The following is a 16,500-nucleotide window of genomic DNA, read 5'->3' on the forward strand; positions in this document are numbered from 1 at the left end:
GAGAGGATCTGCAAGGAAGAATAGCAGAGGATCCCCAAATCCAGGTGCATCATTCCCAATACGACTCATGGCTGTACTAGCTCAAAAGGGCGCTTCTACTCAATACTGTGTGAAGGCTCTGAATACTTATGACCATGCGATATGTCAGTTTTTCTTGTAGAATTTTTTGCAAATTGTTTTTTGTCAAGATGGGGTGCAGAGAGTACATTAATGAGAAAAAAAATTTTGAATTTACCAAATTGTTGCAATGAAACAAAATGAAAAATTTAAATGAATTCTTTCCATACACACTATGTCCCATCAGAAACAGTGTGGGGAAACTGCATCAGTCAGAGCCATGATCATGGCAAGCTGCTCTTTTCCCAGCATCACTTCCAAAAACTACTGTCACAGGGTATGTATGACATAACAGGGGCCCTCAGAATTGAGACCCTGCTCCTCATCTCAGGTAGTCTTGATAGTAGCCAGGTCTGAGCCCCTGGCATGACCCAGACTCCTGTCCAAGCCCTGATCTCACTTCCCTCTCCCCCACCCTTGGGGCATGCTGGAAACCATAACAAAACCCCCACAGAAACACAAACAAGAGACAATGAGCACTTGTACATGCAGCACTCACTGTACAGGGGGAAAAACACACACGGATCACCACAAAGACCAGAATCACTGGAGCTTATGCTGAAGCTATAATCGGCGCAGAGTAGCAAGATCCAGAATCTTACATAGGAAGGGGGCGGCTGTGATTGGTAATAAGCAACCTGAGTTACTAGCAGAGTTCCCCAGGTTAGCACGAATTAAGTCCTGCAGGACTGAGGAACAGAGCACATTAAACAGCCAATGTCCCGCTCTGTGAACTGAGACATCAGGTTACCAGTCAGGCTCTGTAGTGTGAACAGAGCCTGACGCCACCAAGAAACCTATTGAGTAGACCTGAACACCTCATGACTACTCCATTATAGCCAATAAATCCATTTTACAGTTATAGCCTCTATGAATACCATCATACGAAAGTAGATACCTTGGCAATTTGATAAAAATATTCCACTGCACACAGATTTTAAAGACATTCTGTATTGTCTGTATTGGTCAAAGTCACTTCATAGAAAGTGGTTTCACAATATATCAAAATTTACACAATATAAACATTGACTAAAGCTCGTCACTCGTCTTTGCTGCTGAAGATATAGGACTTTCTTTGCTATCCTTTAAGACATGAAAGGCAACTAAGGGGCACTTCTTGACATTGAGGCACACAAGCTTCTCAATTGAAGCGGTATTTACAATATTAAACCCCTTTTCTCCACCAAACGTGCTGGGTTTCCAGTATTCTGGGGAACATATTGGATTCCCCATAAGTCCTTTGAGCGAGAATGGTGCTCCAATTTCTATCATACTTTCTCCAAAAATAGAGTTTTCATGCGTTTTTTCCATGATCATGCCGGTGTAAAATTCCACTGCATCTATATCTCCGTACAAGGATTCAAGTTGTGATGCCATTTCAGTTTCTCCTGTGAATAGAATAAAAATGAAAGTCTTAGACCCAAACAGGACTTCAGAGAATCGGATACCATGGATGGAGTATTTAGCGCTCAGTCTACAGATTGATATTTGATCATTCCCAGTTCTCCCAGATCCAAGATCTCATATATACTCACCCACTTTTACACTTCCATTCCATGTTAATTGTCTGTTAATCAAGATCTACTCAATTCACACAGGGCTCTGAGGATTCTCCCGACGTGGAGGGTGGGGGAAATGAGCCACTGTGGTTGGGAAGTTAGACACCTGAAAATACGATTGGCACTCACTTCCAAAGTTGGTACAACCACCTTTAAACTGCCTAGGTGGCACAACCAAGAGCAACTGCAGCATCCACGCAATAGATCTAGCACTCCCTCATCTCATTGGCATTGCCACTGCGGTCATGGTGTACAGCTTTTATTTGTAGGGCAGACAAGGTCTTCTAAAGTAGTCCTAAAACACTCGAGCGCTTGTTACTCAAGTCAAGCCGGTGGATGCTCTGATTGGGAATGCTCCAACAAGTGTAATGACGTCAATTCATGATCGGCAGTCAGCCTCTGCCCACCTACAGCCAGCCAAAAGCAGCATTTCCAGGGGAGTGTGGGTTTTACGCACCATCTGGACAAGTTATTTTTTACCCCAGTGAGAGCCAGAAAATGCAAATGGCCCTCACTGGGGTGCTGGATACCATTATTCACAGAAGGGAGGCTGCTCTGTCAGAACGGTCACCTACAATACACAGCCAAATATCGAGCAACCCAATGCTCGATAGAGTACGTGCGCTCATCATTAGTGGCTGTGTGTTAGACCCCCACCACTACATCCAGTCCTCATGTCCCATTTGACCCCTCTTTGTTGCCTCACAAAAAAAGGGATCGGTTTGCGGGATGGTGGTACTTTCAGCCATACAAGCCTATGGAGTCTTGGAATGAGGCTTTATAGACTTTGTGAAAGTTTTTGGATCTCAGAGGGCTTTATATGGACCGGGCTAGTCTGATTTAAAGTTAAATGATCCAGAAGAGGACTGGAGCAACACTGAAACTAGCAGTTTGGTTTCAATGGGGTTCGAGAGGTTAGTCAATGGGAGGCAAGCACAAAAAACACATTATAAATGTACACATACAGTTAAAAAAACATTGCCATTACACTTACAGGTCCCCGCGACGCATCCTGCAATGTCTCCTGCCGCTTTTCCTTCTGATAATCGCTGCGTCCTCCTGGTAACCAGCACTGATAGGACCTTCCGTGACGTCAAAAATAGCATGTGACCAGTCATGTGTCCATTATCTCATTGGCTAGACTGGTCATATGGCTAGATGTCATGCTAGGTCCTGTCAGTGCATCTCTCCGGTACGCGGTGATCGTTCCAGCATCTCCATGTACCGGCAAAATGCTCTGGCACGCGGTCAGCTTCCCCGTTCTGTTATTCACCGGCTGTCACAGCCAGATGGCACTTCTATGAAAGCGCCGTTTCTGGGGCGGCTGCGGACTGCAATTCGCAGCAGAGGGGCCCAGAAAGCTCAGGCCAACCTGTGCTGCGGATTCCAATCCCCAGCTGCCTAGTTGTACCTGGCTGAACACAAAAATGGGGCGAAGCTAATGATTTTTTTTTTTTTTTTTTTTTTTAAATTTCATGAAACTTATAAAAAAAAAAAAAAAAAAAAAAAAAAAGGGCTTCCCTATTTTTTTAGTTCCCAGCAGGGTACAAATTGGCAGCTGGGGGTTGGGGGCAGCCGTACCTGCCTGCTGTACCTGGCTAGTATACAAAATATACCCATACCCATGAAATACAGAATATAGAGTAGGACCCCCCTATTGAGATTTGCCGTGACGTTGGCAGGGGTGGCTCAAAGAATTGATCAATTATTTGCTAAAAATCTCATTTATATTACAGTACAGTTGGAATAAATCTGTGAATTTGCACTTTTTATATGATGCATGCCATTTTCAGATCGTGCTGGCTCCCCTCTCTCTCGACTTTTATAGTGTCAGCTGATTCCGTCAGGTGACCGCATCAGCTGATCATCGCCAGGTGTGAGAGAGCGAAGCAATGCAGCTTCATTCCGTCAACTGCTCCGATTTTAGAGGTGTCCTGCGGCTCACAGCTGACGTCCGGCTCTTCCCCTCCTTGCATAAATTTAAAAAAAAAAAAAAAAAAAAAAAAATTATAAATTTAAAAATTAAAAATAAAATTCTTTACCGGGACGGCCGGGACTAGAACTCATGAACTAATGCTTCTTAGGCAAGTGCTCTATCCATTGAGCTAAGGCTCTAATGATAAAGATAGGCAGATTTGGTAATCTTGAAGTCTGCATTGCAGACTGAAGTCTGGTGACAGCGCGATTCACTTCATTGCTACGTGGAGCTGATAGAGTGACAGTGTTCTACGGTGCTGCTGTATCTTCATGTAGCAGAGCTGACAGTGTTGTGTGGATTACGTCGGACCTGGAGGGGTATTTGGGGATTTTAATGAAGTTGTGAAAGTGTTTTTTGTCTTATTCCAAATATAGGATTTTTCGCTGTGTGTGTGTGTGTGTGTGTGTGTGTGTGTGTGTGTGTGTGTGTGTGTGTGTGTGTGTGTGTGTGTGTGTGTGTGTGTGTGTGTGTGTGTGTGTGTGTGTGTGTGTGTGTGTGTGTGTGTTACTTTCACTTACAGTTTAATCATGGAAGGTGTCTCGGGGAGATTCCTGTCATGATTAACTCATTACCCCTATTGCCACCGCACCAGGGCAATGCGGGATGAGCCAGGTAGAGTCCTGGGACTGCCGCATCTAATGGATGCGGCAATTCCGGGCAGCTGCTGGATGATGTTAGGGTAGTGGGCTCCCAATAACTTGGTGCTCTCCATCTTGACAATACCAGCCTCCAGCCGTATGGCTTTATCCTGGCTGGTATTAAATATGGGGTGGGGGAACCGCATTTTTACTATTTACGGTATTTATTTATACTGCACGATATAGACCCGCCCGCCGGCGGCTGTGATTGGTTGCAGTGAGACAGCTGTCACTCAGCTTGGGGATGTGTCTGACTGCATCCAATCATAGGTGCCGGTGGGCGGGGAAAGCACGGAATACCTGATTAGAAAATGAAACGGCTGTCGCTTCATTAGTCAAAGAGGAAAAGACGCCGCAGATTTGTGAGAGACGTGCAGCAAGACGCCCGTGATCGGTGAGTAGGAAAGAGAGGGATTGTGCTGGGGACGCAGGACGCATGCAGATAGCAACGTGTGCACAGCCTGTGAAAAGCCACGTTTATATGACGATCGAACTGGTCGAACGTAACTCGAACTGTCAAGCTTTTAGCAAAAAGTTTGAGTTTGAACGTCTCGAAGAACCCCAAAAAAAAAAAAAAAAAAAAAAAAATCACTCGAACATTAATTTGGCAAACCTCAAACATCGCTCATCTCTACTGCTGACTCATGATTGTTTACCAATTAAAAAAGGTAATTGATAAATTTGTCCTTTAGGATAAGTTACGTTCTATTGTAGGATAATTGGTTTTTTTTTGTAAAGGGGGGCTTGCAACAAATGAAACACCATTTATGGGTAATAACCACCATGTTCATCGGTCAGCCATAAGGCTTACGAGTTATTCTTAAAGAACTATGGTTTTAGGAATGGTGATAATTAATCCTTATCTGAACAGTGTACTTTCTAAAAATATCTTAAATTTAGAATGAGGTACAAAACAAGGTATAATTATTGGTCTGGAACGCTGGCCGTTTTGTTTGTCAGACTAAAGTGGTTATACAAAAGTGAGAAAAAAAAAAAAAAAAAAAAAAAAATATATACCTACAGGGGGTTAATGAATGTGATTAATAGCGTCCCGCACCCCCTCCGACGCACGTTTCGCACTGTGTAGCGCTTCTTTCAGGAGTTCCCAATATAACATTTATAACAATATTTAATATACATTTACCCTTTAAGAGTTTTTTCTTCCTTGAAGACATCTTGTTTCTATTTTTATTAATAAAAGTTAATTTTTATATGAATCTTGTTTAGTCACAAGAGTAGGCAGAGAGAATACTTAGAGGACCAACCACCAGGATTTTGCTATATGAGGTGCAGGCAGTGCCATACTGTCACTAAGATGCTGAATCCATGCATACTTGTTTTTAGAAAGATCGATGCTTGGTTGATGAAATATCTTTACATTTAAGTTGCAAAAACGCACTGCCCTTTGATAGGTGCAACTGGGTTGGGCCTTTGTGGGTCAGGTCCTCAGTGTTGACTCCTCCTGGGGTCCGCTCTTGCCCACTTTTCTTTATTTGGTGGCACGTGCGCACTGCCACAGTAGTGCGGTCTTCATTAAAATTGCACCAAAGTCCATGCATGAGTGAACAGCAATCTCTGGCACCATTTTATGAACATACTGCAGGAAAGACTGAGAAGCATTGACAAGGGTTCATATTTTTAACACCTCCGCACATGCTGATGCTTCTTGGTACCACTTTAATAAAGACACAATTGCTGTGGCAATGTGAACGTGCCACCAACAGCAGTGGTTGCACAATATTCAGATGAAGACGGAGCAAGCCAGGAGGACAACGGAGGAGGAATCAAAACCGGGGACGTGACCCAAAGGCCTGCCCCAGTTGCACACCCCCTCCTTCCACCACTAAAATATACAGTCACCACATTACACACAGCATTCTAGAGTGCTGTATATATGACCCCAATCTAACAGGTAATGTTGGTAGAAAACGGTCAAACTCCCATTTCCTCTGCAGTAAGGGGCCATCTGATGGAACCAGCGGTTGAATATGGGCGCTACCGCTATTTAGATTTCCCAAAACTTACATATATACATTGAGAGTGTTCGATTGTAAACAAGACATGTTTGATAAGATATTTACCAGTTAAATCCTCGAAAGACTTGTACGCTTTCAAGCCAAATCTTTTACGATATTCATTGAAAGGTTGAAGTCGAAGCTTCCGGGATTCTTCAATAACCCCTATAGCTATGTCCAAGAGATGAGGGTGCAAATTTTTTCCACCACCAATCTATAAAATAAAAATTCCATATACCTTTATTTTTTTAGCCAGTGTCACAGCATTAAGGTTCCATAGTCATTGGAGAGCAACTGTCATTTTTAAAATGTTCTTTTAAATTTGAATTCTGGTTGCTACGGGCAACAACGACAGTTTTGCCTTTTAGACAAGTGTCTGTTCAGAGTAGAATCTAAGATGTTTACATTATAAAGAGTTTGTTCAGTTAAAAGGGAAGCGATCATTTGATTTGTGTGGTCTGAGGTTCAGGCAGCATGAATCTGTCCTGTTGTGTTATTGCAGCAGTGTACATCTAAGGCCGGTGTCCCACTTGCGATTGCCTTGCGTGTATCGCGGTGCAACACTCATCACGGACTCACATTCTGCTCACAGGAGACAGCTCTATGCAGCCGACCCGCTCCTGCAAGCAGAGCGCGAGTCAGTCACTGGTGATGCACCGCGAGATACATGCAAGGCAACAGCAAGTGGGACACCGGCCTCAGGGCAAAGTCCCACTGGCGTATGGCATGTGATGCAAGAGCATCGGATGCCATATGGTAATCACACTCGGCTCAGGCTCTGCTGCGAGCATGAGCAGAGTCATGCGACTGATCCGATCCAGAGATCGGATCACAACTGCGGAGGATTTTATCCTCAGTCATGTTGTGCATATATCGCACTGCACTTGGATGTCATAAGAGTGCAGTCCGATGTTTCACTCACACCCATAGACCTGTATGGGTGCGAATGATCTGGAACTCGGACAAATCACAGCATGCTGCCATTTCCTCAGTCCGGTTAGGACAGAGAACACAGAAAATAAGTGAAGTGAACTGTATAAGGTCAAGTACACATGTACAATAATCTGTTAGAATTGATCCAGCAGTAATCAGTTTGCACAATTGTTTGCCAAAGATCATTTTGCTCCCCAAAAACCCCTAAAATCCCATTTTTTTTGCTCTTCAAGTGAAATTTTATGCAAATTGATAATTTGAATAAAAAAAAAAAAAAAAAAAAAAAAAAAATATATGGCTGCAATAGAAATTAGACTGGGACTAATGTGAGTTAATATTTCCTCCGTGGATATACAGCGTGTCCACCCATATCCTGTCCACCGCAATTAACTTGAGAACGGCGGCAGCTATAGGCATAGAAGTGGTGTCTAGGTATAGTAAAGTATCCATACGCTACGGAGCGAAACCACCTATAGCGCCACCTGGTGGAAAACAACGGAGTTAGCAGTTTTATCTCAAACAGAACTAAATAGAGAAAGTAAATTACAAAGTTGTAGGGCATCATCAATTCAATATGAATCAACACCTTGCATTACAGAAATGACACACACACACACACACGAAATAAGGTGTACACAGACTGTCCCTTTAAAATCTGAGCAATAGACTTCAGAACAGCTTTTCTTCATTCTGGAATACAATGTGCTAACCATTTTTGATCTATGCATTGCACATTTTACTGCTCATTGTATACAGGTCTCCTTTGGATGCAATTTATATCCAGGTGTTGTAAGATTTGTGGCCAAAGGCGACAGATAACCTAATAGGGGTGGATGACGAAATCGGAAGTCTCCACCCAAGCAGCATACATACTATAAATAGCATGTCACATGTATGTACTCGCTGAAAATAAGGCCCACAAGGGATAAAAAGCAGCTCGTACTTTAGGAGACTAATGAAATTTAAAGGGTTTTCCCCCTGCTTAATACTTCTGTGGATCAGGGATTCTTGTGTGATCACTGGAGTTCTGGACTAGGCACTGATCTGGAGAATTGAGTCAGTTCTCCGTGGGTACAATGAATGGGGCAGGGATGCAGATGCTCAACCACTGCTCTCCTCTATTTGGTGAAGTCTTCTACAAGTGAGCGTAGCTAATTTTTCAAAACATGGTGCACCACATCCATTCACACAGGGGACTAACATTTTTCCAGCATCACAACCCCAGTGATCAATATCTCCCATTTAGTAGATAGTTAAACAAAATTCCCCTTGTAAAAACAACAACTTGACCGGTTGGAAATTTAAAAAAAAAACAACAAACAACACACACCACACACACACGGGTTTTACAGCCCATATATAGATAAGTAGACATATCAAACATTTATTGTATAAATGGTGCAAGCATAGTTTACCTTTCCCGCTTGCTGCTTTGTGAAGGATTCCACCAGAGCTTCCACCCCATAATCCGTGAGCATTGATGTGTTATAGATGAAGTTTTCATAGTTGTAATACTGTCCCAAGATGTTAAAGCTGTCTGGCATGAGGGGATGCCAGTGATATAACTGGTTAAACTCTACAGCAATCCTGTTGTGGTACTGGAATTGGACACCAAAGAGTAATTCTGGGTCAAATTTCAACTTTAAGAAATATCCGCTGAGGTGTTGAACATAGTCTTCGATTACTATCTTAATGGTCTCCCCTATGAAAAAAAACAAACAAAAAAAAAAAAAAAAAAAACAGAAGGACAGTTTAGGGGGGGAGGTGGGGTCTGTAAAGCATGTTAATCTTCTACTTTTTGTTCAGCAGTTGGGATTTCGTTTTGATATACACTTAAAGGTGCAACATGTTGCACCTATAACTTAAATTATAGTTTCTCAGGCCATGTCACTTCTTGGCCCTTTACATTTCACCACCTCAATATGACTCTTTCCTTAAAACCAGCCTTCGATATTTCAGCACACTGAATGCCCTGGAGATATATCAACTCTCCTTGACAAACTCAGGAGAATTGGTAAGTTTCTTTTTAAGCAACTAATTAAGTTGAACGATGCCCCAGATGAAGCCAACGTAGGCGAAACGCAAATTGGAATAATGGAGAGAATAATAAAGTGTTTATATTATAAAATTATACATTTACAATTTTAAGAAAAGCCTTACGAATGTCAAAGTGAGCTGACCAAATTATAATAGGATAGCAAGAAAATTATTTCTTACCTATGAGGATAAGTCTTGCAGTCTGAAACAATTGTTCGTCACTCCAAACAGGATGATCCTTTTTTAAGACCTCACACACCCGATTGTGCTCACGAAGCCAAAGGGTAGCATACATCATCAGTCCGGGGAGAAGACCAAAGAGCTCCTGTCCCATAGCAAACCTTTTCTCATTGGGGATAGTCTCCGGGTAGATCATGTGAATAGGAGCAGCAACCACTGTTGGTGGATACATCTCTCCATTTATTATCTGAAGTACAAACAGACCCATAAAGAGAAGGGGTTTTTAGCGCCTTGTTTAGAAGTAATTTGGAAAGAGAAAGTTTAGATACACTGGCACAATATTTGAAGGATCTCGACAAGGTTGTTCCAAGCATCTTGGCAAACTAACCACAAAAAAAGATCTGTGGTTAGTGCTTTAAGATGTTTGGAACAACTGTGGTGATTACACTGCTGCCTGCCCCGTGCCAGCTCGGTGAACAGGGTCACAGCAAAACCTGTTAAACCCCTCACCAGACCACACACCCTCAGTTACAGTCTCAGGCGACACATTCGCAGGGAATAAAGTCTAGTAACAGTCTGTCTTTGAACAAACAAATCAGCTTTATTGCCTTCTGTCTTCAGCAATAACTCGGTCCGCAGTTAATCGACACCAAAATTCCCATAGGGGTTCTTTACATATTCATTCTCCCATATAATTAAACAGCAGTCTGCCTCCCTAGCACCAGGGCTCTGTCACAATTACGCCTCTCCTTCCATCGCTATACATCACACTGGCTCGATACCAGGTCATGAAGGCCATTGGACCCATTCCCCCCAGCCACAGGGGACGCCATCACGTAAGAAGGACTGCAACCTGACAGGGCTCTCCATCCGTGCCCCGGCCAGCCAGCCATACCCTTCTACCTGATGGTGCACGGACCTGTCCGTGAGTGTGGAATTCTTTTAGTATTAGCAACCAGGTGAAACGGACGCCAGACCAGACTGTTCGACTATACCCCTCTTCTGGTCGATGCAGTTGATCAATCCGGACCCGGATCCCACATATCACAGCCGCAGGGGTGACCCATAGGGTCAGAATCATCATGGTGGGGTTGTTACTCTGACATCTTCCTGGGGACTCTCCTGTCTGCTCCCTTATATACTCCTACTCTGACCACTCAGGTGCCAGGAGAACTGTGCAGCAACACTGCCACCTGATGGCGACATTACACAAATAATTTAAAGTTACACTGACACTGCAGCTACCAAACAGGACATTAGTGTGCCAGATACAGATGCAGGGGTGGGCCTAACCCTAAACCTCCCTACACAACCTCTGCAGATTCTTAAATTGTGTGCAAGTTACTATGAAGAATTGATGCTTTAATCCTGTATTGAAGGCAAAAGGGTAGTCAATCTAAATCTCATCAAGATTTGGTGTATCACTTTGCATTATATTAAACAACTTTTTAAATCCTTAATTTGCAGCATATTTTGATTTACTACGCCTACAAGCTTAAGAACATTGTCAATTTGCACATTAGGTCATAAATCTGAAATATATACAGTAATAAGCATTATACACACCTGATACTTTAATTTGCCGTCTTTGAAGAGTCGCAGAGTATGTTGCCGCTCCAAATGCTCTCCATATACATGGCTGAGGTCAACCTAGAAGAGAGTGACAGGCATTTCATCATAATGATGCCTCCAATTAGAAGAAGCATCACATTATGCTCCATCAGACTCGCTGGTAGAGTGAACTGTTAGAGGATGAAAGCCAAATACATCAAGTTAATAGGTCTGGCATGTCAAAGCAGACCATCTATACAGAAGAGTGATCACAGAAAAACCAGATAAATATTTCATAGTCAATGATGCTGAAAGTTCATCTAGAAACAAACTGTGTGGCCTTCATAATACAGTCTACAAAAAAAAAAATATAATATATAATATAATATATTTGCACTTGGTTTCTACCCTCCACCACTTACACCCACCCATTCTTTGTAAAGTTGTATACTGAGTGCACAGATGAATGGGTTGGGGAGTGGAGACTGCAACAAGTCAGAAAAGTAAGCCAAATTTGCATCCAAATGTGCAAATTTTTCCACCCCCCCCCCCTTCCCCAGAGGTTATAATCCCCAACCCTCTTTTCTGAAGCCTCCTGGATATTTCCAGAGTCAGCAAAGACTTGGAGGGTTTGCATGTACGTATTTCAATAGCTCATTTGTTTAAAAGAGGCTTTCCACTAACATGACCCTTTCATTTGTCCTAACTCTTGCTAACACTTTCCTAATATACTTCTGCCATCTACCCTGCTTCTGTAAGCTGATCACAGAGGCAGCCCCACCAGTGTCGTGCCCTGTTCAGTTTGTCCAATTCCAGCCTTCAGACTGGAAGGATCACACACACACACACACACACACACACACGTAGATAGAAGTATATTTGGAAGACGTGTTAGTTAGGAAAAGTTAGGACAAACGAAAAAGGGGGCAAAAAAGGGTGGGGGTTAATTGGAGTTTCACATTAGTTGTTGAAAACTCCTTGAAGGATGAAGTCCATTCTGTGTAACGATCCATGGCACAATGCACACACCCCATTATGGTTGTTAGGTCACTTGTCTATTGCATTGTTGTACAGAATTCTATATTAATTCACATCGGCATGCTAATGCACATTAGATAGGTAGTAGGTGGGGTTTCTTAATTTGGACAAAAAAAAAAAAAAAAAAAAAACACACCACACTATAGCATATTTGGAGGTCCTTAGCTTTGCACGAAATCAAGGTGCACAGTGGTAGAATGGTGCTTTCGTCATTAGTCAATGAACTGGTTGGTAGCCAAGATTTCAAGCTCATGTACTGTACACCAAACATGACTAAAGAATGTGGCAGAGAGGTTCTCTGTATGAGGCCTAAGGGTTGACCAACCTGGACATTTACTCCATCCCAGACCACCAGATCCCTTACAAAAGGGTCTAAAGGCCCCTTTACACACAGACTTTTTAGCGATCCCACCAGCGATCCCAACCTAGCCGGGATCGCTACAAAGTCTCTGGTGAGCTGTCAAACAGGCAAACCTGGAAAACGACGCAACAGCGATACGGACCTGCAGAACGACCTAGCTAGTCATTGGGGACGTTGTAAAGCAGCTTTTTGAAAGGGAAGTCGCTAATGAAGTCGCTGTAAAGTCCCCTTTACACACAGACTTTCTAGCGATCATGCTGCACAGCAGGAAACAAAAGGACCAAAGAATGGTCCTGAGAGATGTGTAGTGATCAGCAACCTCACAGCAGGGGCCAGGTCACTGATGCGTGTCACACACTGCAATGTCGCTGGGGAGGTCACCATTACGTCACAAAACCGGTGACGTTACAGCGATGTTGCAGTGTGTAAAGGGGCCTTAACACAATAGATTGTTTACACAACATGTGCATCCGTTTTGTGACTGTAAATTGTTGGTTTGGTCTTCTAGACCGCTTTAGTATAGGAAAATCAAAATATTGTGATATCTGAGCCTTATGAGAAGGTACGTTCAGATTACAAAATGGCTATGTTAGTGTGCAGATTGACACTCCAAGGTCTTCATACTGCTAGGACTTCCCAGCCATTACATATTTTGACTATTGGGTTTCTAATGCAAGAGAGTAAATCTTTAGACACTGAAAAATGGGCTGCCTGGCAGAACAACCAGGCACACAATGGGATTTGACATTATCCACTGATTAGGTTAAGTGTCCACACCAGGGGCTAAAAATTCTCCTTTTTGCCAGTGTGGGTCCCAGTAGTTGGGCACTCCTGGGATAAGAAATTTGGGAGAATGGTGTTGTAATTAAGACAGTCCTTGGTCATAAAGTGTAGAAACGAGATTGCGCTAGTCATGAAATCCAGTTTGGGCAGATTTAGCAAACTAAATGACGTTTAGGTACATATCCAAAGAATGTTGGGTCAAGTTTGAGAAGAGGGGAGGGATCAGATCCTCACTTATCCTAGGATGTTGTGGAAAGACTGAAGACACAAGAATGTATTCCTGTAGGCCAATTAGGAAGTTGGGTTGCAGAATTCAAGGAGTCAGAGTTCTACGCCTCCGGGCCAGGTATTTAGATCTTATCTGATGGTAATCCAAACACATCATGTAAGCCTTAACTCGTGTTGTATTATTTGCCAACAGTAATTACATCAGGGTATCACTGGGCTGTGGCAGACTGGGAACTCCTGGTGATTACCGTGAAGGTTCCTTCATCTCATCCTCAGTTCTTTAAAGTGAACATCAGAAGTGGTACCACTTACCCCATGACCAAGTCCTTTAGTGAAACCTCGTCCCATCCTCCCGAAAGTCTTGAAAAACTGATGAGTAAAGTGTTGTGCAAAGAAGGCAAACATCAGATTTGTATTCTGTGGGTCAGGAATAAACTTCTCCCTTTTAAAAAAAGCTTCGACCAGCAAAGTTGCATTAGGCAGCTCCAGTTTTCCTGAGTAAGATATGGAGGAGAGAATCATTACATTGTGTATGGCCTGCTGCATTACAAATATTTTCCATTTTTCTACAACGAGTTAATACATCTGAAAAGGAGGACTGAGGAATATGGTATAGCCACACAGGCCAGTCACATGCCAATCATACATATTTCCACACATTCTAACCTGCAGAAAGAGGTCAGCATATTCAGGATAGAAAACCAATACCTCCATTCTGGAACAAATGGTAAAGGGGAAAAACAAAAAAAAAAACAAAAAAAAAAAAAATCCTAGTAACAAAGCAGCCCCTGACTATAGCAAGACCTCCTGGTGACAAAAATAATTCTGCTAGGGAAGTGGGTGGGTGATTGCCATATCCAGCTTGAAGCTTCTCTTTACCTGGGAGCCAGTCTGCCAGTTTCAAAGTTGGGGTGTGCATAGCTCCCACAAATATGGCGGGCATGTTTCCGGTCTTAGAACAGCGAGATACACGTAATGCATATTTTGCCTCAATTGTGGGACGTTCGCATCAGCCAATGAATTACTAGACGCTTGAAGACAATAGACACCATGTTTCCTAGCTATGGATAGATAAAATCATAATATGAAACACGATTGTAATCTCTTCCACATGGGAGGCTCAGAGGCAGAGATGAGGAAAGATGCCATTTCATAGTTCTCTGGAACCTGAAGGCACATCCCATGTCCAGCCCTGTCATAGGTCACCAGGTGGGTGGTGAGTAGGAGGTACATGGGTTATTAAAAACCAAAGCAGTCCTTTAGGATGTGGTGCTTCTGAGCGGTCATGTCAAGTAAACTTGTGGGGCGTACCAAGGAAATAATTGGCTCCACAGTGCCTCCCCTGCGCAGAGCCAGCACCAGGCCTAGTCACAAGAAATGGGTACCCGACTCATATGCACATCTGCTTGCACCTATATCTGAATGTCTAATCATAATATCCATAAATCTCTTGTGCATATTGTTTTATCTAGTGCACCCTTATGGCAATTAAATACATAAAAGAACAACCCAGTATTAAAAATTTTCATCAACAAATCCCATGTCCATGCGCTCTGGTAAGTATTACCTGGGTTGGTTTCTGGCTTGATACAGTCCTGGTAATGAGGAACTGGTAGACTGCACAGCTGGTAGGGCCAGTTTCACTGGGGCTAGTGAAAAGGGCATGTTGGCCTGCCAGGGTTGTGAGTGAGTGGGGCGTTGTGTCAGCAGTTATACAGCCCAGTGTTACCCCCTTTCCACACAAACATGCGGAGGGTGTCTGTACAACACTGCACCAAGCCGGCCTCTCATCCCCTGGGGGGGGGGGGGTTTGGCATGGAATGTCAAGTGTTTGTGGAAGTGACAAAGCCGTATTTTGTGGTTCAGACATGTGAAATGTAAGGGTGGGGATGCGAGGTGCGGTTTCGACACAGATTGAACAGCGGTGGGAGGTCTGTTACTATTGACTAGTTACCATTCACCCTTCTCTAGTATGAGAGTGCTTGCTCACTAGCGGTGCACTGTTGATGGGTTGGGATCTGGCTGTTTTGACCCACATATCTGGCAGAACAGGGCAATTTATAATGGAGCGATGGTGTGCATGCTCGACCACTGCGCCATTAATTCTTTGGGGCTGCATGCAGCTTTTTAAAAACAGCACCATAGAGAATGAACAGAGCAGTGATCATTCATCAGGTTCTTTTAACGCTAGAATGTGCAACCATAGAAATCTACAATAGAAAAAAAAAAAGTAACCTAGCAAGCCTGCAAGGCCCCAGGTATGCGTTCTAGGGTTAAATTCCTAACCAGGATAAAACTGCCCCTCTGGGGGTCTGACTACTGTGCCCACCCCCAATCACCTTTTACACATTCCATTGAGGAAGTTCATGGGATTGTGGGGGCCCAGTGATCAGGAAGATACTCTACCTTAAGAGATCAAAATTTCCGTATAAATATCACCATTAAATTTCAATAAATATCAAAAATACCTTAAGATAAAAAATTCGTTAGAATTAAAAAAAATAAAGGGAATGATGGTGCAAATAGCATTAAAATTACATACAACATTAACATACAGATAGCACCCCCTGAGGAAAGGATCGCTGAAACACGTGTCGGGGCTTTGCGGTACACTTTGGAGCTTTTACAGATCACTTAAGGTATCATTTTCCTTGCAAATTAAATAATTGTTAAAATCTTTTTACATAGATTCATTATACCATAGCCTTATTTATATATGACATAGGATTTAGATACAATTTTGCACTGTGCACTTTGTCATATATTAGGGATTGACTTTAAGTGATCTTGGCATTATGCACTTTATTTTCCTAGTAAAACCGCTGCTATAATTTATGGGACATTTTTTCCTGCCTAATATTTATATGGATTTATAAAATATTTATTTTAATTGTTGAATAAAAATAATAATTTTAATCTTAAGAGATTAGCATGCTTAAACTTGGCACAACCCTTTTGAAATATATATTAAGGACTGAAATCAGTTTGGCTCTTCTCCAAGTAAGCTGCATAACTAAGCAATATATGTACATTGAGGTTTCTAGGCTAGAAAAAAAAAAAAAAAAAAAGTAAAGAAAGAGCC

General features: G+C 42.6%; 1 protein-coding gene across 1 annotated transcript in view; it reads right to left on the minus strand.

Moving 5' to 3' along the window:
• Window positions 1-1,052: 1,052 nt before the first annotated feature.
• PTGS1 (prostaglandin-endoperoxide synthase 1) overlaps window positions 1,053-16,500 on the minus strand; it is a 50,715-nt gene continuing 35,267 nt past the window's right edge. Inside the window, exons 6-11 of the mRNA XM_075324095.1 lie at window positions 13,731-13,912; window positions 11,024-11,107; window positions 9,458-9,704; window positions 8,656-8,942; window positions 6,374-6,521; window positions 1,053-1,505 (exon numbers count right to left, since the gene is read on the minus strand). Coding sequence (XP_075180210.1) covers window positions 1,147-1,505; window positions 6,374-6,521; window positions 8,656-8,942; window positions 9,458-9,704; window positions 11,024-11,107; window positions 13,731-13,912 — 1,307 coding nt within the window. The 3' untranslated portion in view covers window positions 1,053-1,146. The remainder of the gene's footprint in view (window positions 1,506-6,373; window positions 6,522-8,655; window positions 8,943-9,457; window positions 9,705-11,023; window positions 11,108-13,730; window positions 13,913-16,500) is intronic.

This window comes from Anomaloglossus baeobatrachus, chromosome 9 (assembly GCF_048569485.1).
Source record: "Anomaloglossus baeobatrachus isolate aAnoBae1 chromosome 9, aAnoBae1.hap1, whole genome shotgun sequence".
NCBI lineage: Eukaryota > Metazoa > Chordata > Amphibia > Anura > Aromobatidae > Anomaloglossus > Anomaloglossus baeobatrachus.